The sequence below is a fragment of the Wasmannia auropunctata genome, unplaced genomic scaffold (assembly GCF_000956235.1).
Source record: "Wasmannia auropunctata unplaced genomic scaffold, wasmannia.A_1.0 LD336000.1, whole genome shotgun sequence".
NCBI classification, from domain to species: Eukaryota; Metazoa; Arthropoda; class Insecta; order Hymenoptera; family Formicidae; genus Wasmannia; species Wasmannia auropunctata.
The window spans coordinates 3,898,796-3,926,434 of record NW_012026890.1 but is presented as its reverse complement, the minus strand read 5'-3'; the positions used below and the strand labels follow the sequence as shown (position 1 = coordinate 3,926,434).

General features: G+C 39.6%; 1 protein-coding gene across 2 annotated transcripts in view; it reads left to right on the top strand.

Annotated features, from left to right (window-relative positions):
• Positions 1-27,639, top strand: part of LOC105453394 (forkhead box protein P1) — a 292,226-nt gene that overhangs the window by 180,169 nt on the left and 84,418 nt on the right. Inside the window, exons 1-2 of one of the 2 annotated variants that reach the window (XM_011695320.1) lie at positions 5,382-5,451; positions 7,717-7,851. In XM_011695320.1, coding sequence (XP_011693622.1) covers positions 7,729-7,851 — 123 coding nt within the window. In that variant the 5' untranslated portion in view covers positions 5,382-5,451; positions 7,717-7,728. Of the gene's footprint in view, positions 1-5,381; positions 5,452-7,716; positions 7,852-27,639 lie in introns of those variants that run through there. The other variant, XM_011695317.1, reaches the window with a different exon arrangement.

Here is a 27,639-nt window from a genome sequence, read left to right as displayed (position 1 = left end):
GACGAGGGGAAAGAGAGCACGACCGGTCGGTCCTTCGAGAGTGGCGCGAACTATTAAAAAGCGCGCGTCCGCTCAAATTCTCGCCGGCAGTAAATTACCCGAAAAAAGAAATAAGCGGTGGATTCGAGGCCCTCCTCTCAGGCCACCCCTCTTCTTCCTACCCCGACCCCTTCCGCCCGGCGCGGCGGCCAGCGCCCATGGATAGATCGTCGTGCGCGCTTGCTTTTCTAGGGTAAAAACCCTCACCACCGGCGAGCGGCCGCGGTTCTGAGATAAAAAATTAGCCGGAGTTGCAAACGTTTCCACCTTAAATCATATATTTATCGCGACATTAATTCAACCCTTTTAGGTACCCTTTTTTTCCTGGCCACTCCGCACGGAGACCGAAACGCCTCCGCCGGCCGACCCCTTCCACGTTTCTCTCTTTTTCAGCGTCTCCTCTCTCACCATCTCTCCTTCTCCATCTCGCCTCGCACCCTCGTCCCTCTCTTTCTCTCTCTCGCGCCACCCACAACGGACGACAGCCCGTTACCTCGCTAATTTCTCAGATTCAAGTATTTTTATGTACCGTCGCGCGAACCTGACGGGGGTAAATCCTCTCGTTTATTATTTAGTAGGGTCGAACCGGACCCTCGATGTGCGTGTGTATACGCCGCGTATGTGTATATATGCCGAAAGGACTTCAAACGCTCGTAAGCACGTGGGAAGACGCACGTTTGCCTTGTCGCCCTTTCCGGTTTGATGGGGATATATGGGCTCTCGTTATCTCTTCTTGCTTCGACTCTCGGCGATTATCCTCCTTTACGGCTGAATCGGTCGCCTGCTGCCGTTCGTATATCATTTTGCTGCTTTACGGTGCTTAATAACGAGTTGCAATATTATCCCTCGTTTAATGTCACGTTTTATTTTCATTCATCGAATAAAGTGCAAATTAGCGATACGTGATGTACACTGGCAGCGTCAGCTAAACACATTATGTGTGATTAATATCTTCACTAAAGTGCGGATATTGTTTTAATCAATCCATATTTAAAATGTGACAGGGGATGTCAAAAAAATTGCATATCAAGTCAGAGATGCGATTCAATCCAATTAATATTTATTCACTAAAATAATTGTTTTCATATATATTATTTTTCTGTATATATTATAATAATTAATTCTTTTTACATTAACAAAAGAATTTTTTTATAACTTTGCTAAACGTTTGACTTGCAATACCGAAATATATGTCTTATCTAATTATATAAATTTATAAAATTAGGTTAATTCAGAGTAATTCCCAATTTCAATTTTACAGATTTACGACTTCAGATTTTTTCCAGATATTTCAGATTTATTTATTTATTTATGAACATTATTTTAATTTAACTGCAAAAACTGCAAAAAATGCCTGCAGATTCCATGTGATCTCAATCAGAACTACTTGATTCGTTTCTCACGCAACTCCTGTATCGTTCTACGAAGTAATTACGTATGTAATTTTTTAGCCCAGGAAGCCATACGTTCACACCTTACTCACGTTCGAAATATGATCTATGACCACGCCTATGAGCACAGTGGCGCGAACAAGCCCCCCAAAATTCCCGGACGCATTATCCACATTGAAATAGGAAACGAGGCGTACGCGGGAACCCGGACCCACCGTTGTTTACTCAATAAATACATATTTAGTACATATACGACGTATATAAGCTGACTGAGCCGGCTGCGTCTATTTTTGCCTCCAGTTTTGTTGTCATAGGACCGACGATGGGACACGGCCTCCCCTCGCCCGGTGCCGCCACGGGCAACCTAGATCTTCGACAATGGATGACTGAAGCTGTGAGTCGCTCTCGAATACTTCTGATAGTTGAGTCGGTATCGCGGATCTAATAAAATCGCTCACAAGCTTCCTCGACGCGATGCCGCGGACCCCCTGGGAAAAGGCGCGGTTGTGTGTAGCATTCCCGTTGTTAAGCCACCCTTATATAGCCCGCTTAATAAGAACTTTATGTACCGAGGCGTGTAATACCGGCTATATCCGTTTGCGCCGTTAACCACCCGCCTAGCATTTTTGCAGAATTTATTTTTATATTACGCGGTCTTTCTCTCTCTCTAAAACCACGCGGCCGCGCGCAGAATGTGCGGAGTCGAAGGCTCGAGGCACCGCTGCGGAAAATGCGGTGAAAATTTCGCGTTATACGGCGAGCGCCGGATTTTCGACGGGAATTTATGCAGGTTAGTCGTCCCGACTTCGACTTCGGCTTTATGTTATTTATTCAAGTGTTTCGTGAAATATAGGCTTCTATTAAATTTTTCAGCGAAATATTGATGAGTTTAATGGAAAGCATCTTAGAATGTTCAATTTTGTTTTTTTCAGAGTTCAAGCGATTTTCATATTTGTCTTTCATAATAAAGTAATTTTTTTTTATACATGTATGTTTTAATTTTGTGTCATTTTGTAAGTCGTATGAATTATTTTCTCAATACAAAATTTGCTCCAAAAATAATTAATAACTTAATTATTAATTCTAGTTTAGTACATCATTACTATGTAGTAATTTATTGCAATTATATGCAAGCACAGAAAAAAAATTAGTTTAAATCGAAAGAAATATTCTTATACGTATAAAAATATTATAATTTTCACACATATACAAGATTTTTAGTCTCTTGAATTGAGTAAAAATCTTGTAGTAATATTAATTCAGTTAAGTCAAAATTATAATCTTTTGAGGAGATTATATAATATTTCTGCGCTTATATATATGAGAATATCTTTTTTTTTTCATATATAATTTGTACAGATAAACTATTATTAAATTTTAAATATTTTAATTTTATAAATTATTTATTACTTTTCTTAATTAAAAAAATTATTTAAATCACATTTAGTTGCTTCATTTCTTTCAATATATTATGATCCAAGCTACAGATATACATTGTTTCATGCATTATTAACTGCTAAATAGATCGTCGTAGCCGAAACTTCAGCAAGATCACCGCGCCACCGTGTAACGATAAGCTCGTATATACAAAACGAGTGTGTGTTATAATAATTCGAAATCCGAGAGCGTGTGTTTTCGTCTTCGGGATCTCACAGCAGGATACGGCATAGTATCGCTCTACATCGTGTAATTGTCGAGGAGCCAAGGCAACGAGTGAAAGGAATATTTAAGGACGCACGTCGTTTCGAGGAACATTTTGTCCCCCATTTCCGGCTTGCCTGTACAAACTCGAAGCCGGTGGTTCAAGTTGCGTCAGGCAACACGTGTGTACACGCGTATTTATCGCTCGTGTGTACCGCCTCTCGCGCGTATATATATACTTAGCTAACCAAAGAATGGGATTTCCATACCTGCACCGTCCACTTCGTTTCTTTTCGCGAAATGCGGAGTGAAGTCGTAAGGTGCTTATCGTGGAGTGCGCTAAGAGGGTTACTCTTCAATGATGCATGTGATGCGTCGTTAATACGTTGAAGATTGTGTTGTCAAAAGCTGTCCGTACGCGCGAACCGCCAACACAGTTCATAACTCTGATTACGTCTCGAGAATGTAGATAAGTATACAATATAATAAATAGAGAGAGAGAGAGATATATATCAAAGAGGTATGTGGTCTCTACGCCAAAGCGATATATAATCAAAAAAAGAAGGCTTCATTCAATATTTACTCGGCTGAGATTTGTTAACAAACCAGCTTGATAGCTTGACGCCATTTTGGAACGTAAATTATAAATACTTAACGAAGTCACAGCCGAAAGATGTAGTACGGGTATCTTGTGCACGTGTAACAAACGTACATTTTTATAGAAGTACATGAAATTTTTTTTATAAAAGGCTATATAGGAAAAACATCTTTATACTTTATTAAAAATAAATCACTTTCATATTTTATGTATCTTCAGAAGCAACCAAAATAAATTCAGTACAGTATAATTATATATATTTAAAAGTAACTGCACAAAATAATTTTTCCTTTTTATTCAATTTTATAATTTTTTGCAACGCTTCCAACAAGTTCAAAAGAATTTTTCTCTAATATTTGGCAATACCACGGACTATATTATGCGAATTCGTCAAAATTTGTGTATCAAAAGCTTCAGAAAAATTTTATATTCCCCTTCGTACAATTAAGTACCAATTGATTGATGGTAGAACTTTGGCACGTAAACTGGTCCCGAATAATCATACAGTTATTCCCACAACACGCACGTCAGAAATGTCCGAGAGAGACGCACTTCAACCGCGTTTCCTTTCTCCGCGATCCACGGAGGCGTCCCACAAAAAAAAAGGAGAAGCCTCGAAGATCTCTTAAGGCCCCGCTGGCACGTAATCCACCGACTTCGGCGACAGTGTGCGACGAGTCGGCGGTGTGTGATGCGCGAGCATAGAAGGAGAGAGAGAGAGAGAGAGAGGGAAAGGGAAAAAGAGATAGAATGGGATATGGACAGAGAATGAGAGTAAGAAGGAGAAATGAACATATGGTAAGGCGAGTCAGACCACGATGTACCGCGTGTATGATGTAGCCTGGTGGCGTGGCAGTGGGGTCAGGGACGCGGCGAAGGGTGGGTGTCTAAGCGGGACGAGGGGGAGAAAGTCTTTGGATGTGCCGCGAAGAGGGGACGCGCGGGAAAACGAGGAGGGGACGCGGAGGAGAAGAAGGTAGGGTACACACATTGAGCGGAGGACTGCGGCAGGCGGCGGGAGGGGGAGGGGAGGAGGGAATGAGGGGTGGGGGAGCTGAAAGCAGGCCTGTTGGCTGGTTTCAACTATATTTGTTTATATTTACACAATAAGCAACAGCCCCGCCGGTCGAGCTGCTTGGTATGCCTGTGCCGCTTTTAGTGTTTAGTCCTCGGTCTACTCCGGTCGGTGCGCTAACGTTGGCTTTTCGTCTTCTTCGCGAATCTCCGAAGAAGCGCTCTCTCATCTCTCCCATCCCCCTCCCCTCTTGCGTTAATTTTTTTTCTCATTTTCATTCCCTTTATTTTCACCGTCGCTGTCCGTCGCGCGTACAGCTTGTCAGAGGGGGTGCGCTTTCGTCTTACCCCGTTCCTTACGCCCTCCCTTCCTCCCACCCTCCCTCTCATCTGCCGTCGCGAGTGACTGGCGGCCGCGGAGGAGGTTCAAAGTGCCGCTTTCTGGATGCAGTGTGAGGAACGTGTATAGTCGGTGCTTTCGGGTGAGGCACAATCCCCCGGGGCGGCGACTTCCGCCGCCATTGCGAGGGGATTTCCGCGTGTGCATACCGGATGTTTACAGTGGACATAGGCGCGGAGTTGTTTGCGACCGCATACGCGCGACGTCGTTGCGCTTTCGGGAAACCGGAAATGCCGCTCGTCGCGTTTCCTTAGAGGTGTCCGGCTGGCGTGACGCCGGAAACAGCGGATCTTTCTTCTTATCAGACGGTGTTACTTACCGTTATTTCTCATGGATTCTAATGCGCCCACCAGCGAATCGAAACAGATGTAAGGAATTTTGATTGAATCCTCGACGGCGCGTACATTAATTAAGAATTAATTAAGCGATCGTCTTAGGTGACTTTAGGCGTGACGTAATATTAATCGCGACTGTCGTCGTGAATAATCGATGATGCGAAGTGAGCATTAATTATACGACGCTTGATTGCGTATTATTTTTGTTTTACAAAATGCCATCCGAACGTGTACCTCTTCTAGCCGTGGAATTCGAAATAACTGAATGTTTAATTAACGGGTTGCATGTCGCGCGTAATTATTCCTTTCTGGAGAAAATGACGCTTTCCGATTTAGCCGACCGGCCAGATGCATGCTCGAGGAATATTGCATGACTAATTTTTCTTGAATAATTAATATGTTAATAGTGATTTAATTTTCGGAATCTATTTTTGCACCGGCACGAACGTAATACAATAATCTGTCTACATTTACACATTCCCACATTTATTTATTTTTTACGGTTTACTATAAACGCGTTTCATTTAACTTTGCAATAAATTACTCATTCAAAATATACACACATACCATATTATATTTTCTACTTTAAATTATGATCAGTATACACGCTTTGTACATCTCGCGTACGGTGTTACGATGGAATTTACCAATTATTTATACGTGGCTGAACTATCGTGTGATGCTCCGTAATATTTACGATAACCACGTAGGTATTGTGTATTATACACCGCTTATGATGAGAAGCAGAGTCTCGGCGTGAATGTAGCAGAATCTTAGCATGGATGTTACGCATTTCCGGGAAAGTATATATTATTAGCTTTCCGCAACCGCGAAACATTGTTTCTCTTGCGTCGGGTAGGTGGAATCACGTGCGTCAGACTTCGATCTAAAATCATGGTACACGCGAGGGCAGCAAGTTGGATAAGAGCGCGTATTTCGATATTTCATCACGATTACCACATTCCGGGATCATGACTGAATGCTCCTAAAATAGTATAATTAATTATTTGTTACATAGCTTTTTTTCTACATATTTTTGATATTCTTTTTATCTCTTATCAATATTTATGTACAACTAGAGAGTTTATGTTAAATTTGTATTTGTGTATTTATGCATTATTCTTTAATGAATTATATATTTTAAAAAAAGTATCGTAAGAAATATTGTAATACAGATTTTATTTTAAGGGGATGCTAAACTAGAGATTTAACTTTAAATTATCACTGTTTTATCGACAATTTCTGCATATGTATGCGTGTGATATTGATGTAGTGATGTGTTTACTATCACATCAATATCGCACGCACACATTGTAACAAATATTTTAAACAAGTAATCTTTTACACATTAAAGCTTCTAACTATTTTTAAAAGCACTATTTTTTCATATAAACCCTTAGTCCAAACCGATTGTTTTATGTGTACAAAGTGTTAAACTTTTATATAAAGCAAATATTGTTACGAGTTGACGCCAGAAGCCGATAACAAAACTATAATTTTCCAACTTTTTTTCATTTTTGATAAAGTCGACCGGTTTGGACTACATTATCGTTTATATTTTGTTTGCGGAAAAGGATTTTAAAATGTAAAGGCAGCTAGAAAAATACTTGTTTAAAATATAAATCACATTCGGTAGATAAGACAGACGACTTTAGGATTTCCTTAAGCGTATAGAAGCTGTTACTAGAATAGAATAGAATTTATTACTTCAGCTTCATGCTAAGAAGGAACTTGATTTACTCTTTTACTCACATCCATCCATACCTTTGGTTTATTGTTAGATATTAAATATGAACTCCGTCAACTGACTATAAAATTAAATTTTTAAATTTAACTCTACCTTATGACTACTTTTATTTAACCATATTTTTCTTATCTTATTTAGCTTATTTATTAGAAGTTGTTACTATTTTATTTACACAAATATTACGTGAAATTTTTAATACAGCACAAGTATAAACAAATGACGATAATCTTTACTTGGTAGAAACAAGTATTTGTTAAGTTATTTGGTAGAAACAAGTGTAAAACATAAGATGTATAATCTTTATTAGAAACGTGATTTGTAATTGTATTATAACTATTATATTATATAAGATAAGATATAAAGATACAATTTTAATATTTTATATTAAAGCAAAAATAATATTAACGTTTATTACATATTGCCACATTCCAATAAATTAAACTGTGATGATAAGAAAATGCGAACGAGCAATATTCACCGAAAGCGTGCCTCATTTATAATCGAGTTCGGTGCACAAGAGTGTACTGACGTAACGATGATCGTGATTTCAGGACGATGGCATAATGGATCATGATACAGACGGAGACGGCGCGATCAACTTGTCAACGTCACAGCGACCCTCCGCTGCTACCACCCCTAATAGTGATACTCCCACTTACGGCCAAGATCAACAAAATAACGATCAGGTAAGCAGATAAAAAGTTAATCCCTGAGAATGACATCATTTATTTCCATATACAATAGTTATTTTTTTTTACTATTTTTTTGATAAGTCTTGGACGTAGAGCAAAGAATTCGTTTCTAATCTAAGATATCACTACTTAGCACTTGAAAAGGAAAATGTTATCCTAGAGCACGTGATAAATAAAGTAATCAACCAATATCACGCATTAATCACGTACACGTTAAATATATCTATTGCGTTTAGTTAAACTTTGTTTAGGTTTATTCTAAATCTATTTTCTCTCTATCTTTGTCTTTCTTTTTTACATTTATTAAATATATTATAAAATTAAATATTTATTTGATCAGTCATGACAAATAAATCGAAAATTAAATATAATCATGAAAAGTATGTATACATACGTACAAAAAGTTAAAATTATGAAACACTCGTGACACATCATTTAATTAGATCTAATTCGGCCATTGACACAAAATTACGGCAAGACTGACTGATGGCAATATAAATAGAATGAAATGTGTGCTATTCGAGAATGAGTATTATATTCGGAAAATTTTCGAAACGTGGAGCGAAAAATATTTACTATAGTCGCAGAAATATACGAATAGTGGTTGTTTAGAACACGGCAATCAGACTGAACTTGTGCTAATTTAAACAATGAAACAGTCGCTTTTATCAAATGATGACGAAATATGATAACATTGATCCATATAATAACGCTAAATATAGCCGCAGCTGTTTATACGCGATAAGGTTCAAGATGTTAATCTGCGCCAACAATGTAACATTCTTTTTGTTAGTAACATTTGTTGTCAATATGTGGCACATGGCGCGCGCTATCGTGAAGAATGCCAGAAGAAGTATCTGTTTCCATAGTAATTTTGCACAATCTGGATATTCGATTTATCCATATTAACGCGATCCATATGGATCTTATACCACATTTATTTATTCAACATGCACATTGTATTATATTTCGCAACATTTCGACATATTAATGTCACGTGAGCAAATTAATATTAACACGAATTATTGCAAACAGCGTATGTGTATAATTATATTGTCGATACTGTGGTTTACAATCTGACATCAATGGTATGGTAATATAACATTCGTTTGTTTTACAAATACCATTGTAGAAGAGATCTTCAAAATGACATATACTTTTCGCATCTGCCTTATTTAAGTGAAATAATGAGATGAAGAGACTTGTGTATTTTAAAAGAGATGTTATTCATATACAAATATGTATATCTTCTATATATATAAAGTATAGACAAATGGAACCGATTTTGATTTTTTTTTCTTTCACTATGTGAAATTAATCATATATAGAAAATACAAATATTATAAAATTAAAAAATCGAAGTAAATGAATGCTGCTAATAATAACAGAATCTCGGGATCTCGCGTAAAACATCTGCAACAAGTTGGAAGAAGTAAGCTTCGCAGCCTCCGAGCTATAAGTATGACCCGATCGTTTCGAGTGATCATCAAGGTGGAGTAGAGTCAATAAAACGAAACAGTGACCTCCGCGCTCTTTTACGCGCCCCTCTTTCGTGCTTTCTCACGCGAAGTCCAAATCGAAAACGGAATTGAACGGTCTTCCGCATCCTGTATCGCGATCTACGGAGTAAACCGATAACGCCCTTTTCGAGCTTTCGTCCCGGGATCTCTCGGAGTTTCCCGGCGATAAGCCGACACCGGGCGCGACACTTCGACATTTGACACCCGGCTGCCATAAAATCGGGCCCCCTGATTTCAAATTCAATTCAAAATCCCGCGCTCGCGGACGAACGCAATATACCACCCCGGCGAGCGGCGGTGGTGGAAACAAATGTTTTATGACTCTTAAAGCGGCCTTTTCCAGCGGTTTCGTTTCCGCAAAGGTATAATATGGTTCGCGACGTATGCATGCCTGTATGATATACGTATTTCGCGAATCATCTGGCGCGATCAATTCGCGAAAAAGTGCTTTGATCTTCCGTCTATAAATAAATCCACGTTTTTAGCAAAAACGTATAGCTAGTCCGTTATTTCTAAATGGCATATCAAAAATATTGACACACATGTCGCACCCTTACTTCAAAACAAGAAAATAAAAAAAAAAGACTTAATCATCAAAAGTCTGGGAAACATAATTTTTTTTTTTAGTTGTGTTACTTTTGAAGCAAGGATGCGATATTACTAACTTCGTATTTCTTCCAACTGTTCCAATTCTTCCAATTTCTTATATACCAATCTTCATATACGTACACCTTGAAGAGCAAAAGGCAAACCTTATACGCGTCCGACATTAGCCGGGATAATTAATTATAAATGTGGATAAGCAGGTTTAATACCGAGGGACCCGCGTAATACGAAACCGTTTATCGAGTTTTATTTTCGGTTTCCCTATTCCCGATGACCCAAGGAGTAAAATCGTGTTTCCCCGTTCGAAGGATCGACTATCGGGCTAATATTAAAATGCATGTACCGTATTAATCCTGCCGAGTTTAGCTGAGATATATCAAAATGAATACAGGTCGCGATATTTTATTACGTCCAGGTCAAACCGAAAGAGTATTATCGTTGTTAAGAGATTCTGAATTCCTAATATTGTATTAAATTAGTACAAATTCAATTATCTAATATAATAATTTCTCTTAACGACAATTCAGTCTTTTTTTATTTTTGTTTCCGATCACTTCAATTCCGGGGAATGAACTCCAATCTTGAAATAACTTGCTAAATAGATTTAATTTTATGCTATATTTAATTATATATACCATACTTATATAAATAAATGCACACATCAGCATTTATCGAATAATTTAGATAAACATAGTTGTCTTTTAGCTTCATCAAGTCCAAATAAAGAGGAGATACAATTATTTATAAATATTTGAAAGCTCATTTGAATTAGAGGTTTAAGCAAAAGTTTATGTAAAAAATTAACAGTATTTAAATATATTGTATGTTATAAATTGAAGATGAGGAAAAGTTAATATTAGTTATATTTGTTATCTATATTTCAAATTAATTGCTCATATATTTTAGTTAAATTACTGCTCGCCAAAAATTTCGAATTACCTTGGTTCCGAAAATCAAAATGTGTCCCCATTCTTGATAATCACGAAGTGTCTCACACACGAGTCGACGTTCCAACGAATTGGAACACGTGAAAGTGCCGCGGCAATTACATCCTCTCGTAACGAAGTCACGAAGATATCAGAATCTCAATGGCGAGGCACGTAGACACCTCGACACTTCGACTTCGTGTGCTTCACTCCGTCTTCCCCTGCCTGCCGATCCGCCCGGTAACCGCAGTGGAACGACATCGTCCCTCGCGACGTCCTTAGGCTACCGCGTCACTCCGCGCGAACCCTCGCAGCCCCGACTCTCGTCTCTCAAGAACCCCTTAAATTATAAACAGTGTCAGGCCGCGGTACTTCGATCGCGGCCACGGTTTCTCGAAAACGCAAACTTGGCTTCCGACTGTTCGTTCGTATCGGAACAACTTGGTACGCAGTTTGTTAGATACTCGCGCGGCTATCTCAGGTGTTATGCCCGCAGTTTTCGCAGTTGAAAATCCATTTTGAAAAACTAGCACGTTTGATCAAACTGCAGTAATAACTGCGTTATTCGGTGCTCGACTGAACATGGGATTTTCTATTTACATTCGATACACTTTTGACTTTATAACTTTTTTTTTATTTATATTGTTTATTCTCGTGGAAATGTTAAAATATTATCAAATAAAATATTGCCAGAACTTTTTGGCTAGATGGGAATTGTTCAGATTTATTGATGTATGTAGTTCGATATCGCGCATACACAAAAATTTCCAACTATCAACGCTTTCTGACGAAAATTTTTTTTTAATCTTTCAAAAGTTTTTAATTAATCAATTTTGCAGCAACAGATGTACATGTATGTAAAGTTCTTTTGCGTTTTTTAAATGATAAAAAAGTATTAATTCTGTACACGATAAAGCATGATGAGAATGAGCTAGCAGCTATACCTGCGAATAAAAATTCTGGTTAGACTGACGTAATGTCTCATTCGGCATGGCATAGAATCTCAACTTCTGCTTAAACTTTCCGTCCGGTTAATAAGTTAAGTACAGAATCGCCTTGAAGTTCTGCATAGAGATTGCAAATAATTGACTCAACGGGACAATTGTCGACATTAACCTAACCCATTACTCGGAAAGCTAGCGAGATTCTACGAAGTTACGGAGTCTATCAAGATTGCTTCAAGTGTGACACAATGGGAGTAAGGAAATCGCGGTCGAATCGTAGGGCGGTCAGCAAAAGTCAATGGTTACCCAAAACTCGATCCCAAAACGATCAAGCCAACTTCATAAAGTCGTAAGATCCCGAAGTTCGTTGATGTTCGATTCAATCGACACTTCCTTCCTCCACATCTAAAATAAGAGTAAAACGGCTCAAAGGATCTCGTACAAAGACTTTCACATACCGAAACTTATAACGCTCGTCTCTTCAAGACTCATAAGAAATCCAAACAGTTTTTCGAGAGTATTACGATTAAATTATTAACACTACTTTTCCAAGTGCAGAAAGTGAGCATTAAACTATGATTTTAAATAATTGTTTTAATCACGTAACTGGAGTGTAGACATACATATATGTGCATTTAATATATACATATATGTATATACACATATGAATACATACAATAAGTAATATAGAAGGTTTCCAAAATATCTCGCTCTATACTCGCTAGCTTACCGATAACCGAATCTTTATTTACACAAGCAACGACTGAGCAGATGTACGGTGTCACCTACGTAACATAAGTTTCGTGTGTGTGGACATATATGTACACACGACAACGTAATATCCTCTTTTACAACCTACGTTTATGCGTGCGTGGCCGGAATTATCTATCTCGTTTTGTGTATATACCAATATGTGATATCACTTTCTCGTCACTCGTATTATTTTTATCAATTTTCAATTTACCAGTTGTTGTCGCTTATTGTTTATAAGATAATGTGTGCTATTTATCTGATCATGTATTGCGCACAGCGAAAATTGCTACAGTTATTTTGAAAGAGATCTTTCGATGCGAATACATGTCGTTATGTTGTTAGAAATAGCGAGTTTAAAATTATATATTGTATTTCTCATGAATAAGCTAGTGTGTGATATTTATAATCGCCACTATACTTTTCCATCACCACGTCACGAAGGCTTCACCCTTCACCTTTTCCGAATAAAAACTCCGAATTATTTCTAATACTACGCCGCGATGCCCGTGTTCGCCTGTGCATTCAATAATTTGCCGTCGCGTGGACGGCATTTCGAAATTAAACAAACTTTCGTCGTGAATGACGTCGATATTTCATTAGATTCCTCACTCCGTTTATCTCCGGTTAATATCCAAACGGCCGGAGAATCCAAAGGATTCTCCAGCGGGAGTATCGGCGTTCCTTGAAATGCAAAAAGGGGTTGCGAGAACGGGCGCGCGAAGGACGAATGAACGAATGGATGGGAAGGGCGAGAGCGGGGATTAAAAAAAAGAAGGACAGAGAGCAGGGGCGGGGGGGGAGAGAAGGGGGACGAGCATCGATGAAAGACAAGCGAGTTCTCACCTCCCGCTTCAGTTTTATGGATCGCAAATTGCGGATAGGCTGTCCTTCCCAATCAGGCAGCTTGGCATCCCCCTCGCCGACCAATTCTTCTTTCCCAGCTTTCCCTCGTGCCATTTCTCTGCCTCCTCCCCTGCCCCCGCGCGGCCTCTATAAGCGGCCTCGCATCCTCTTCACTCCCGGCGAAGCCGTAACTTTTACGTAACACGCTTCGCTATGAATATCGATGCCGGTGGAGTTAAGGAGAGCTCGCTTTTCTGTAATTGAAAGAATTTTTGTCGTGCTGAGCCAGCTGGCCGGGGCATAAAAAGGTCTCGGATCGGAACACTCCGTAGCTCTTGCGCGTTGAAGAACTCCGCGGTACGACGTGAGCGACGAGGATTTTAATAAATTACCGAAACCGGGTGGATTTGGGTGGCCTTTATTCTCCTCTCGGGGGCCTTGCATCGTCGGGGATGGAAATTCCTTTCCGAGAGTAGCGATCTGGTTTGCTTCTGGTCTGATTAGGCTCGTTTGCGCCGGGTGCTGCTAGGAACTCTCGAAGTGGGAATTGTTTCGCCCCTCCCTCCCCGAACGTTACTTTGCTCGAGTATGTATGTCGAGCGTGAATCAACTTGACGAAAGCGATTAATGACGTTTCCGCCAAAAGAGTGTTCATGACTTAATTATTCTTCACGTCAATAATTTTGATATTAAAGAATTAGTTAAAAGGTGCCTGTGATAAACAGTCGTAGAATAATTTTAACAAATTTTCGTAAAAATGTATCTATTAATACAGTTGTTAACAATGCTTTGTAAATTATGTATATAAAAGATGAAATTTTTTCAAGATATGTACGTGTATCAAGATAATATGATGAAAGTTGTTACAGCTAAAGAATAATGGCCTCGTTAGCTACTAATTTGAGTATATTCGTTCTTTCGGTGGCCCCCTAAAGAATTCTTATTGCGAAACATCGTGCTGTCCATAGAAGTCATGATTATCTTCATAACTCGTTATTTCACAAAGTGGAAAGTTACCGATAGTAAAAGCTGTTGTTATTTGCACCGTTGTAATACGCGTACCTAATGACTAACGACTAATGAAAGGATAATGACAGGTGTGGGAAAACGTGCGTAACACGGCACTCCTACGATAGCCTCGTGATGGGAAGGTCATCTCGTTAAATTGATTTCGGCCGAGCTATATGTAGATATGAAAGCTTTATGGCACGAAAATCGTCGGAGTTGTGGGTCGTTAGAATTCAAAGAGACAAGTAGCAGAAGGTCAAGAAAACTTGAATTACATTCGCATACGAATAATGAAATAACATTGTTGTATAAAAGATAGAAAGAAATATAAACGGAAAGGCACAAAGTGAAGTTATCGATATAAATATTTTATGAATTAATTTTTGCAAATTAACTACATAACGATAAGTATGGCAATGAAACTTTATTATAGTAATATTATACGATTTAATTTTTTCTTCTATAAATGGCAGTTCCTTCATTAAACGGTAGTCAATGTGCTCCAAATTTACAATACACTCCAATGTTGCGTGTGACAGACCGCGATAAGCAGTTGAGATGTCATAGGATTTTCGCGTTGCTTAGAGATATATATTCTAAGAAGTAAATTTAATTTCTTTCAATTCACCAATTTCGACAAAACTGAGAAATCAAACCCAAGAAGATTAAGCACGCTAGTGATGGTGAGGTCGGAATTCGACGGCAAGACAGAAGTCAGAAGCTCGTGGAATGCCATAGTACAGCGCGACGTCTCGTGTAGTCTTCCAAGTCTCGGTTTTATCTGCATTATTAACCGGTCGAAACCTCACGGCTGTGTACTTAAATCCAATCTAGAAATCCCACCCTTCTAGTCTCCCACTTCGCTAACCTCGGAGAGAGAGAGCAAAGGTCGACGGAGACTGGCAAGGGCGATTACCCTCCATTATTCACACGCTCAGTTCGTACCGTTGAGTGATACCTGAGAGAAACTTGTCGAACATCCTTCTAATGTTCGGCGATACATAGAATTACATTACGTCACCGTTTCGCGCGCTATTGTTTCGCTGTTGGTATAATTTATTTGGAAAGATCGATTTCTTAGATCATTATCTTTATTTTTTTTAAATACCATTTGCTTTTGCCAGCAATTTTAATTGTTTATATAACAGCAACATTTTTTAAAAGTATTTTTCACGAGTTAATATTTTTATTTTGTTGTGATTTTTGATGAATTTAATAAAAAATAAGAAACGTTCAAAAAGCCTATTATAAGAATTTCTTTCGTATAGTTGATTTAATCGATTGAATTTTATTTACCTACTACTCTTCTTAATCAAGTAAAGATTTACACAACTGACTCATATCAGGTGTTGTCTCGTTAATGAATCATTCCTTATTTAAAATATTACTTATAGTTTGATACGAACATGTAGCAAACGAATATTATTATTGCGATCGAGTACAGCGACAGTGATGACGATACATCGACGTGATTTCCACAGTTCGGACGATCAGCTTAACGTCAGTTGACAAAACTAAGATCCCCCATGTGCCACCTGAAATAACTCGCGACAGCATCGCGGCCAAACATTTCTCGTCGTACTGTAGCTATAGCATCGGAATCGCAGCAAATGTCGACGACAGTTTCTCACCAGTACGTAAAACAATTTATAATAATGTCGCACATATGGCACACCTGAAATAATCAGTTCCTTGTTTTTCGTGATCCGTAAAATATTACTTTGAGATATCAACTTGATAATTCATCACATCGCTTATATTGTATATATGTAACTATAACACTGAGTAAAATATTTGGCTGGATATATAAATCGAAATTGTCTTGGTTTTGGTCTCTGAGGTTACTGTTCTGCTGTTTTATATGTTTAATTATTTAGAAAATGTCAGTTTAAAATAGCCTCGTACGGAGAATTGTGATATTATAGAAAAAATAAACCAATGTAGAAAACAACCATTATTTCTTTATAGTGATAATAAAAGTTGCAGACGAGAAAAAATAGAATTTATTTGTTCGCTAAGAGAATTTTTTTTATAATGGAAAAATGTACTTTTTATTTGTGTCTTTCGTGAAGAGAACATTCTACGTTTTCTTGTTTAAACTGTAAGTCAGATTTTGAGAATAACAATTTAATATTTGCGGGAGAATTTTTCTTTTGTAATCATCTCTTTTTTCCTCAACATTGCTATTCTTATATCTGTATTGTTCGTCTCAAGAGAAGAAAGTCTTTATAAGTGAAAAACCGTATTTGCTGTATATATATATATATATATATATATATATATATATAAAAGATAAGATATAAAAGTTGTGAAAGTTTATGGGTTTCTTACAAGCGATATGTCACAACCTTCCGGAATTTAATTCTCTTCGAAATAGATTCCGCATATGTATGAAAAAATACGTGTTAGATTTTGTGTTTAACAACATATTTTAAAGAGAATCAAATCGGTTCCGGATGGTTGTGATATGTTCGTTGTTAGAAAGATTAGTAGAAATTACACACACACACACACACACACACACATATATATATATATATATAACACGTATTTTTTCATACATATGCGGAATCTATTTTGAGGAGAATTAAATTCCGGAAGGTTGTGACATATCGCTTGTAAGAAACCCATAAAACTTTCACAACTTTTATATCTTAACGCTAGCGATAAGGTAAGTTAAGAAAGAGATATGTTGATTTGATGATCAAGCTATTAAGCTTCACAAATTTAGTCGTGTATTGGAAGCAACTGGTTATACAAAAATGGGAATAGACATCGAATTTACGCTCTGCTACCCCGTGATATCTCCACATCTGTTCATTTTTATCATCACATGCGTTCTGTCACTTTTCCTTATCATGCTTGTCATTGGTCGCCAGTGGCGTGGGAATCGGAATATCCGATTTCTTTCGAGCTCCATTTTGAAGATTCTACTTCCGACGCTTTCATTCATATGCAATACTGTTCTCCAGATTTGGTTCCTTGACTACATCTCGAAAGAACTCACGTCCAATTCTAGGATTGAGTTGACGGGTCTATATTCCATTTTATCTGTTCTCGTAAGTAAAATTACGATAATTTAATGATTGTGTTAAGTGACGGTTATAAAAAAAACCCTGTTTTATTGTTTGAACCGGGCAAGAAGAATAAAAATCGATTTTCATAAAACAATATATTTTACAATCGTTTAATTAAAAAATTCTGATTATTATCGGTAATAAATCCGCGTATTGATGCTAATTGGGTGCCGTATTTTAATTAAATCAATATATTTATTAATAAAACACAAGATCGCCTCAAGCTCAATCTACTTTTATCAAAGATAGATTATTCAATATCTTACAAAGGATACTTAATTATGTATTGAAATATTATTACTTAACTATTATTATAATTATCTATTATTTAAATAAATGATATTCGTGGAAGAAGTGAATTGACAATTACACTTATTCGTATTTAATTTGTTCGCAAAAAATGGTTATTATAACTTTAACATCGTAATTAATCTGCCTTTTTATAATTACACATTATAACTTTTCTGTTATTACGTTACTGTTTTTTTTTTTCGTTAGAACAATAAATATAGATTTTCGAAACCTTTCGTAATCAAATTATTCTATCAAGCAAATGCGGAAAAGGAACTTGCGGAGAAAAAAAGTGTGACTATTTTTATGTAGACAATTGTGTTATCAGTAAATTTGTTCTCTCATTGTTATTAAAAGCTGCACTTCCTGTCTTCGCGACGTTATCCCCTCCCCCCACATGTTGCAGAGGTACCTGTCTCTCCGCATGTCGCCGGTTAGAAGAAAGGCGTCTCGGACTGAGAGCTTCCCGAGAATACCCAGTTCTCAGACAGTGAAACTTAATTAAAAGCACGCGCGATGATTATTTGCGTAGCCGCCGTTCATCGTTTATTTTGGAAATTGCGTCGCTTAGACAACGCTTTCTCGCGAACGGGTTCGGAATCCTCTTCGATATAGCCGCACGAAACGACTCTCTGAAAAAAAGCTCTCTGAAAATTAAGATACGGTGCAGATGGATTGGAGATAGAGAATTTCAACAATAAGTAAATTTAAAAACAAGATGCGATTCATAACGGAGATATTAAAAATATTAAAAAATTAAATTATTACTTTTTTTAATTCGAATAATTTTTATTTAATCGAGAATCTCACATTTTCCATTTCTAAAATATATTCTACGATATATATATCACTATATATTAACATATGAAGAAATCTATTCCGATTAAATTATAGCCACAAAAAAACAGCTAATTTACCATACAAATTTAATAAAATTGTTAAGTATATTTTGAAACATTTTTGACAAGTCTAATCCACATTTTGTGCACAGAATTAATTCTGTTGATTGTTTACTTGACATCTTTTCACTTCTTTATTACAAAAATTATTTTAATAAAATAATTTTGCAACGATTTCAATCAAGTAATTTCGTAACGACGACAAGCAAAATTGGCGAAATAACCGAAAGGGAGATCTGTCGATGTACAATTGAAAATGCCGTAGCACTCGTGTTAGACGCTTAAGGGATGAAGGGGTTATCGCTCTCCGCTGAAGGAAGAGAGAGAGGGAGTGAGCGAACGCGCGTATGCCGGAAGAGTACGTACGCCGACCAGAGGAAGAAACGAGTGACGGGGTGAAGGTAAATGAAGAAAAAGGGACAGAGAAAGAGTGTCCACGAAAGGGTAGGGTATCCGTACGCAAGCGTGAGGGAGAGAGAGAGAAAGAGAGAAAGAGAAAGGGTGCGATGAAGCCGCGATGGGGGTACAGTCGAGGGGTGGGAGGAAGGTAGGGAGAGGGGGGGGGGTAGGAGGCGAAGCGTCGGCTAGAATAAACACATAGATGTTTTCTTTGTTCCTCTAAACTAAACAACCAACGAGGAATCTAAACAGAGGCCAGAACCCAAATTCAATTTGGTCGCCGCCTCCGTCTCTACCTTCAGCTGTTCTACGGACGAAAGGTATCCCTCTCTCCCCCTCCCCGATCCTGCGCCCTATCTGTCCATTTCACCCTTATACACTTAACGCTGCTGCAGGACGGTACCTAATATTTACCACGCCTCTCTTATACTGGATAACCGACCTCGCACACGCACACGCATTTGGCCCTTTTAAACAATACGCGCTAATGCAACGCCGCGTATGCGAGCCTCTCGGACCGGCAGACGTCGCTCGATGTGATTACCTTCATGGATCTTTCTCCATCTCGATAACCATTTGGAAAGATATCTCAAACATAATATACATTATCATCAATTATACGTTACGTATTGAATTAAGAATGTAATTTTTTGTTAATCGTGTGCACTGCGCTAACTCATCCTGATTACTTAGACTCGCAGCTGCGAAATGGAGTCCTTCTATCACGAAACGGATAAGTAAATTCAAGAGAGATAGGATGTGTACGATTCACAAGAAATTCACAAACAGCTAAATATATCAATTTATTGAAAAATCTACGACGTTGCATGCAAACTCGTTGCGCTGAGTAAATAGGTTTCTTTTATCCGATACAAACAATTGTCGAAGAGGGAATTCTGAGCGAAACAGTTTATCAATAATATCGCAAGATTATACAAATATTTGCCATTCGCTCTCTTTTATTACTGCGCAACGATATTCATATATATCGTGGAGGCGCGGGCGAGGAGATGGAGGAGGAGCCACACGTTTGCTTGTACCAAGATCGATCGGCAGGAAAAAAATCGCTCTCCTCTTTTTCCACTCCGCGCTATCGTGGGCGGACAACTCTCTTTCTGCATGCTAGCGGAAATCCATTCATTTCGATATTTAACTGCCGCTGCGCCGTTTATTCCGTAACCTAGCGCGATCACGTATCTGATATCAGTCGGCGCGGCGACGCCGGCGATACGTGCGAAAGGTACGTACGTCAATACGTTGGACGGCAAGAAATTATAACAACGGAGCAAAAGTCTATTAGGATTTTCATTTCCTGAATAAATAAAACTCGTCGAATCGTTTAATACGACGGGGAGGAATTCGCACGTGCATGCGCTAATCCCTGCTTTCCTCTCGTCGGGGGATAGGAACGTGTACGGGCACACGCCGACGCGAGTGTGTACCGGGCGGCGGTGCCTGTGCGTGTAACGAAAGCTTGATTCACATCGAGATATAACTATCTTATTCGCCGGTTCGTATCCGCTCCACGGACTTCACAATAAAGTTTGAGACGAAAAAATTTTGATCTAAAAAAATACCTTGGTAACAGAATGTGAATTGACAACTTGATGTCTATTACTTGGTAACAAGTGCGAAGATACATGCTTTGGCATTAAATGATCATTCGGACATACTGAATATAAATATCTCTTAATTAAAGCATTATCTCGATCGGCATCGATCTTTATTTCGTAGATTACCGCTAGAGTACCGAAAAATTGCTATTATATGAGCGTGCACTTGTTTCGCCATATCAAGAATCTTAAGAACTACGCAAAGTAGCTTACTTACACAATATGGCTGAATGTCTTAAGACGTGCAAAATTAGGAAAAAATATTTTTAGTTAAGTACCTTACTTTTGAACATCTATGGGCTTTATAGTTTCCTTTTCGTACGACTTTATATTTCCTATGACCTAACTGTGCAGTCGAAACAATCGCGCATAGAGTTTCGTCGAGAGTTTACGTTCGGCTGAATGCAACGTGCCCCGCGGAGCTCCGCGAGTCCAGAATCGAGGAAAGATCGAATGCCATGCTGGTGGCTGCGTGCGGATCGTTGAAGGACAGCCTCGGCGGTAGAAGCAGCGAGTATCCGAGAGAAAAAAAGGGAAGTGAAATTAAAAAGTATCCTCTCACAGAGCGCGGTGCGGCCATCGCGGAGGCAACGTGCAGGTCCTTCTCATCCCTTGCCCCGAATAAACGCGTACATCCTCTATTCTCCCTTGTAATAATCCCTTCCGGTTAATCTGCTCCAATGTAGCCTGCAGCGAGTATCCGATGAACATCGTACATACCCTCCCCCCACCTAACTGCACGTCGGCAAAAGTACCGACTTCCTGCGCCGGTACACACTTCACATTGCAGGGTAGAGCCACCCCCTCCCTCCCCCCCCCCGCCTCTCGGTATCCTTTCGTGAAAAACGGGTAAATAAAACACAAATATGTGCGGTTCACCACTGAAGAAGAGGAAGTTACACGTTTTTGTCGGAATCGCCTCGAGCAAAAAGAACGATGTATTTCGAGAGGAAAGGAACGCGGTTTACCCTACGTTTTTGCCGAATTACAAAAACAATAATACAAGTAGAACAAAGTACTTAAAAAAAAATAGAAATAAAAAAGGAAGCAGGTTAATAAAGGCAGAAATTAAGATTGCATGAAAAACGCGAGTAGCTAGAGTTAGCTCCTTTAGCGCGTTTCTTAGATTATGTAAATATTGTAAAGTAAAATAGCGATATGTAAGAAAGCAATTTTTGAACCTACACAGAGGAATGAGAAAGAGAGACGATCACGTTCTCGCGTTTGATAGCACTTTCTATTGAATAAAAAATAAATTGTATCTATGTATAAACGACTCGATTTATTTCACGTTTTATTGAATTGTGATGAGAGCACGAAGCGGAAAGTGCCATGAAAGAGAAGAGGTGGAGAGTAGGGTCCGACGTAAAAAAAGCGAGAAGCAGGTAGCTCTCGGGTACTCTTTCTTGTTCCGTGTAAATAATGTGCATTGACGTACAAACGGCTAAAATTATAAATGGGAAAATGAGAAAGAGATACGGTTCACATTTTCTGCAGTGCGCTGAACAGAAAACTGGTGCTATATCTATAAACAAATATATACCCGTATGTATATCATGGTTTAGGAGGAGCGCGGATATTCATTCGCCAGTCCTGGGCAAAGAATGTTAAGTAGTCCAGTGCGCGCGTTCTCCCCGTCGCCCTCCTCCTCCCCCGCTCCACCCCCGGCCACCTCCTCCGTCGATCCTTCTGATATTTTCATCTATCCGTGTAAATGTACTTAGCGTGCGCGCAAGCTGCCGAGCCGGCAAGCTTTATTACGTGAATTTGGAAGCGCTGTAAGCGACTGAAGGGGGATGAGCACAGGGAAGGGTGTACAGAGGGAAGATATACGTTTCGCCGGTTTCGCGCGCGCGGCGGCGGTAGCGCGGAGGGAGTGAGAAAGGGGGTGGACGGTCGGCGGCGGGTGGTTCGCGGGAGGGTGGCGGCTGGATAGCCGCTGTACCGTGCCAGCTCTCTGAGAGAGAAAGAGAAAGAGAGAGAGAGAGACCGTGCTCTTCATCCCGTGGATATGCATTTTCCGTTCCCAGCCCTCCCCCGCGCCCGACCTCCCTCTTCGCGCCCATTCCTCACAAGCCGCTTCTCCGCTTGCTATCCTCTCTGTCGGTTCCTCTCTTATTGCTCCCTCATACTTACTGGATCGTAGATGAGCGAGGGGGGGAGAGGACGCGATAGACGGCGTGCATGCGTATATGCGCACGGAAGCGCGGGAGTACTGTTAATTCGGTTTACGAGCTTCTATCAGGAATATAAGGGAAACGAACGACCCGACGCGGCGTGGCGCGCCATTTCGAAGTTGAGACGAGCGCGCTGCGTTGCACGCACGCACACACTCTCGCAAAAGAGGGAGAGAGAGGGAAAAGGATAGCTTAAGCGAGGCCGGTCCTCGAAGTGTTTCCTTTGCGAGTAGCTTCATCGTTTACACATTGGGCGGACATCGGTGTTAACAAGAGGGCTCTGGCTGGAGAGAGCACTGGCGCTACGCCGTGAGAAATCTACCCATGCCCCGGTACTGTGACGTTACTTTTCTAAAGGGGTGTAAGAATGAAACCGTAACATTTTTAAGATACATTGCAGAATACTTAAACGTAGGGACGACGTGAGTCTCCTCTAGATGTGGCCATCTTTATTTTGATATTTCTAGAAATATGAGCAATCCGTTTTTAAAGATTTCGTTTTGCACTTGCAACAAAAAACTACTAACATTAAGTAAATATTAGATAACCAATATAGTTATAATATGAGGCCGAAAGACCACTGAAATGCGTAAGTGGCAGAGAATTATATCGCTGAAATAGTATCAGATAGCGTGCGTGTATCAGATAGCAGAAAAAAAATGATAATCCTGTCGAGACGAAACGTAAGCAGTATTATATCGCCGGATGTTCCAGGATTACACCAGAAATTAAAATAACGTCGCGACCGACCGCGAACTTATTTCTTCATTCTTCTAATTTTCATCTCTGCTGATGGAGTGTAATGTTGTTACTTTCTTTTCTTTTTTCGTTTCGAAAGGGGGATGCACACCGGAAACGAAACGTTAATTTCACCGGCGTAATGCCGGACAAGACGGGCATCGTTGTTGTTTCGTGCAACGACGTACGTGTCGCCGGCGGCGTTGCGAACTGGTTGAAAAGAAAGAATTGTTCGTGCATGCCGTCGGTGTATACAGGAAGGTAATTGGATATCGCACATCTCGCGGACGAAACATGCACAACGAACACCGCCGCTGATATGTCGAGAGTCTCACGGCAGCGGTTGCTACTCGGAATTGTTTTTGCGTTCAAGATTACAGCGCGCCGCCACCCGTCTCCTTTTCCTTCTCTCCTTCTCGTCCAGAGGGGTATAAGCACGCGATCCGATTAACACAATATTTTGCTCGATAACCGCAAAATTATTGAATTAAAGAGATTCCTAACGATAGAAGAATTCCAACAAGAATTCAATTCCCGAAATATTACTTGTACCACCCTTGATCGTAAACATCGTTAAAACAAATTCAATTATTTTATACGCGGCTTGAAGTATCCATAAGTGTCGTACAGATTTGAAAAAAAATCCTTCCAAGCACACAGAGAGATAATTGTGACGAGTTTGTCTCTTGAAGCTTAGTGTATGATCAATTAATCGGCGACCATGGATAAACTATCGAACGAACGTGACGGCGAGCGATAGCCGCATGATGAATGTGTTTCTAAGATACAAATGTACGAGAGAGATAACGGAATTTTTTTTTGCTTACACGCCAAGAGCGCGCGTGTGCGCGCAACAAGCGGAGAAATAAAAACGTAACCGAGCAACCAACACAGCCATGGCTAAACATGCTCATCTTCCTTCGCGGGATTTTTGCCGCGATATATACACACATGTTATTTATCGTTCGTCACGTATTGCCGAGGCCAGCATGCGCGAAGTATCGCGATGGTGTGGAAGGAGTCGCGGAGCGACGAGGGGGTTTCGTCGGTTGGTTTGCATTCGCGTTAGTATACATGTATCGTTGATTCTCGTAATGCACTGCGCGAGTATTCGCCGCGCTGCGATACAGTAAATTGCAACGTTAACGTATCTGTTATTCGATATGCTTAAATTATTTTCGCCGCTTCGATGTCCGATAAAAAAAACCGCCGCCATACCTCGCGCGCAACCTCCGCCGAGGTATCATCTCCGCGATGCTTTGTATTAACAGCATCTGTAAAAAATATCGTACCTTAAAAATAACTTGATTTGATAAAGCATTATATAACAGTCTTCCACCTGATGTTTTCGCAATAATACGTTTAACTCTTTTCTATGATTTTTATTTGTACGAATTGTACGCATTCGGAATTATTTTGAATTCTATTGAAATATTAAGTTATGCATTTGATATTTCTGAATAATAAAGAAATCTTGCTGAAAAAATTGTTAGAACATTTAACATCATTTTAAATCGGAAAAATCGGATGAGAGCTTTATGAATCGTAGAGTACATGTGTAATTATCTGCAGTTTCTTCGCGATTATTTACGATTTTTCCGACATCCGCTGTTTAACATTACAATGAAATTAAAATTATAGCAGATTAAAAATGCAGAAAGAGGCGGCAACTAATTAAAGATTGCGTTATTCATTAATATGTAAATTTTGCGCTGGTGCCGCGAATTAAAGAAACCTCTCCGACTGCAAGAGGAAGTCTCTCATCCTCCCGCATCTCCACCCGGCCGCAGAACCGTGGGTCTTCGTGGTCGGATCTTAAATTCATTTTATTTCCGGCCGAACGATTCCGGCGAAAAGGTTTAAACGATTTATCATTTGCGAATCGTGCTTTGGTCAGGCGCTTCTTTTGCAGAATACCGAAACTTTCCCCGCGCCTCGCGCCCTTTGGCTTCTTCTCTTTCGTCTTTTTCGTTTTTTTATCGCGCCTTTATTGTTATATAAATACACGCTTTCTCTTTATATAGCGCGAATTCTATTGAGAATGCTAAACTGTTTTTGGAACTAAGTTATCAAAATTATTTATTTAGACGCATCATTATGAGTCGCGTTAGCGATTCTTCCAACCAATTTTTAACTAGATATATTTATCGTGTGTTATACCTAAAGGTATTATTTACCAAATCGTTAATGGCATATTTCAGTACCTCTGAACTTTTTTTCGTTTATTCAGCGACCCCGACTATTTCGGCGTTTATCTCGATGTTAAATTCAGCACGTTATCAATAAAAACTTTGCACAAGCCGCGACGAATCGCGTGTCTCTCTTTCACACCCGCGGGACATTTCATTCAGGCACATTATAAAGGGAAGTCAAATATATTTCTCGATAAACGAACCGTGGCGTCGAAGGGAGGCTTTGACGGAAGGGTTGAAGCGGAACGACGTTCCTGCAGGGTCGACCATCAAAACGCGGCAAGGAGAGATAGGGAGAAGAAATCGCAAAGGAAGCGACAGGGCTCCGGACTATCGTTATCAACAATTCAATAGTGTTTAACTTATTTATGTCCCGTTAAATGCCGGGGCTAATTAGATGGCGGTGCAAAAGATCTCTTGTACCCTCGGCGGGCCCTTTTCCAAGGCTCGGTGTCTCCCGGGGTGTAATGGGTAGCGGGGGAGGGAGGGGAGGAGAGGGGGAGGGTGAGATCGGAGGTGGCCTCCCATAACCAGCCGGAGACAGACAATGGCAAAGAATGGGCCAGGAGTCGCTCTGAATAGGCCTCAAGACACTGAACGCTATAATGCGAAAGACTCCATTGTGAGCCGGGCAGTTAAGTGCTCCTGTCTGGTCTCCAAAACGAAGTGGGCTACGCTCTGGGTGTCTTGCGCCCTTTCATCCCGGCTGTTCTCTCTCCGTCCCTCCGCTCATCGCCCTCGTCACCTCCTCGTCAATTCGAGGAAGGTGGCGGTCGCAGATCATCCGTGGAGTTGCGGAAACTGCGGAGCGTATCTCTTCAGGGCTAAAAACGCGGGAACAGAGCAATAGCTGCGAATACTTTAAGCTCAATTAATAATTACAAACATTTAGTTACATTGCGACAAAGTTACGCAGTCTTGTTTTCACAAAAGAGACAGTTTTCTAAAAAAAATTGTAATTTATAAAGAATATATTTGTCATGTAATTAATATTTAAAGCACGTAGGTACACGTGTATTAATGTAAAATTCATTGTGATATTTATTATTAGTTAACATTTATTGTGTTTAAATTTAATGCACTATTTTAATTAAACCAATTAAATAAATTATCCGCATGAGCCAATAAAGTATACGTAAAATTTCCAATAAGAGTGCCTGACATCAATGGAAACAGAATTATGATGTTTGTGTTGCTAACGAGTACATATCGAAAATTAGAACGGCTTCGTCCTCGTAATTTTTTTTTATCGCAAAAGAATTATTCTGCCGAACTCTGAAATAACAAGCGCGACGCTCCTTCAATTCAGCACAATAATATCCGAAGTCGGGAGTGCTAGTAGGCGAGCCGAAAAGGCGAGACCAGTTTCGAGATGGCTGGGAACAGATGGCCGATCAGATACCAGGGATTAAGAGAAGAGTAACACAACCCCCTCCGAGGTACGAGAGAAATGTGTATTAATTTTTCAAGTTTTTTAATTAGCGAATGTCTCCGTTCCGCCTTTCGGCCGGGACATTTATATTAGAACTGCCGTACTGCTCTCCTGCCTTTTCTTCTTCTATCTTTCTCTTTTCTCTATGTTGAAGAGCGTTGTTCCTCACCTCCAACAGCCGGTTACTTTCTGAGTTGCCAGCTTCCTCTCTCCTTCTCTCTCGCTCTCTCTTCTTTCATTCGTTCCGCTCTTGCTCATTTTCTCATTTACCTTCCCCGAGATTTGAAACGCAATGCCTTCCACCAAGCAGGACGAGCTAATCTGTTATTCGTAATTACGCATTAAATAATTATTATCCATACGC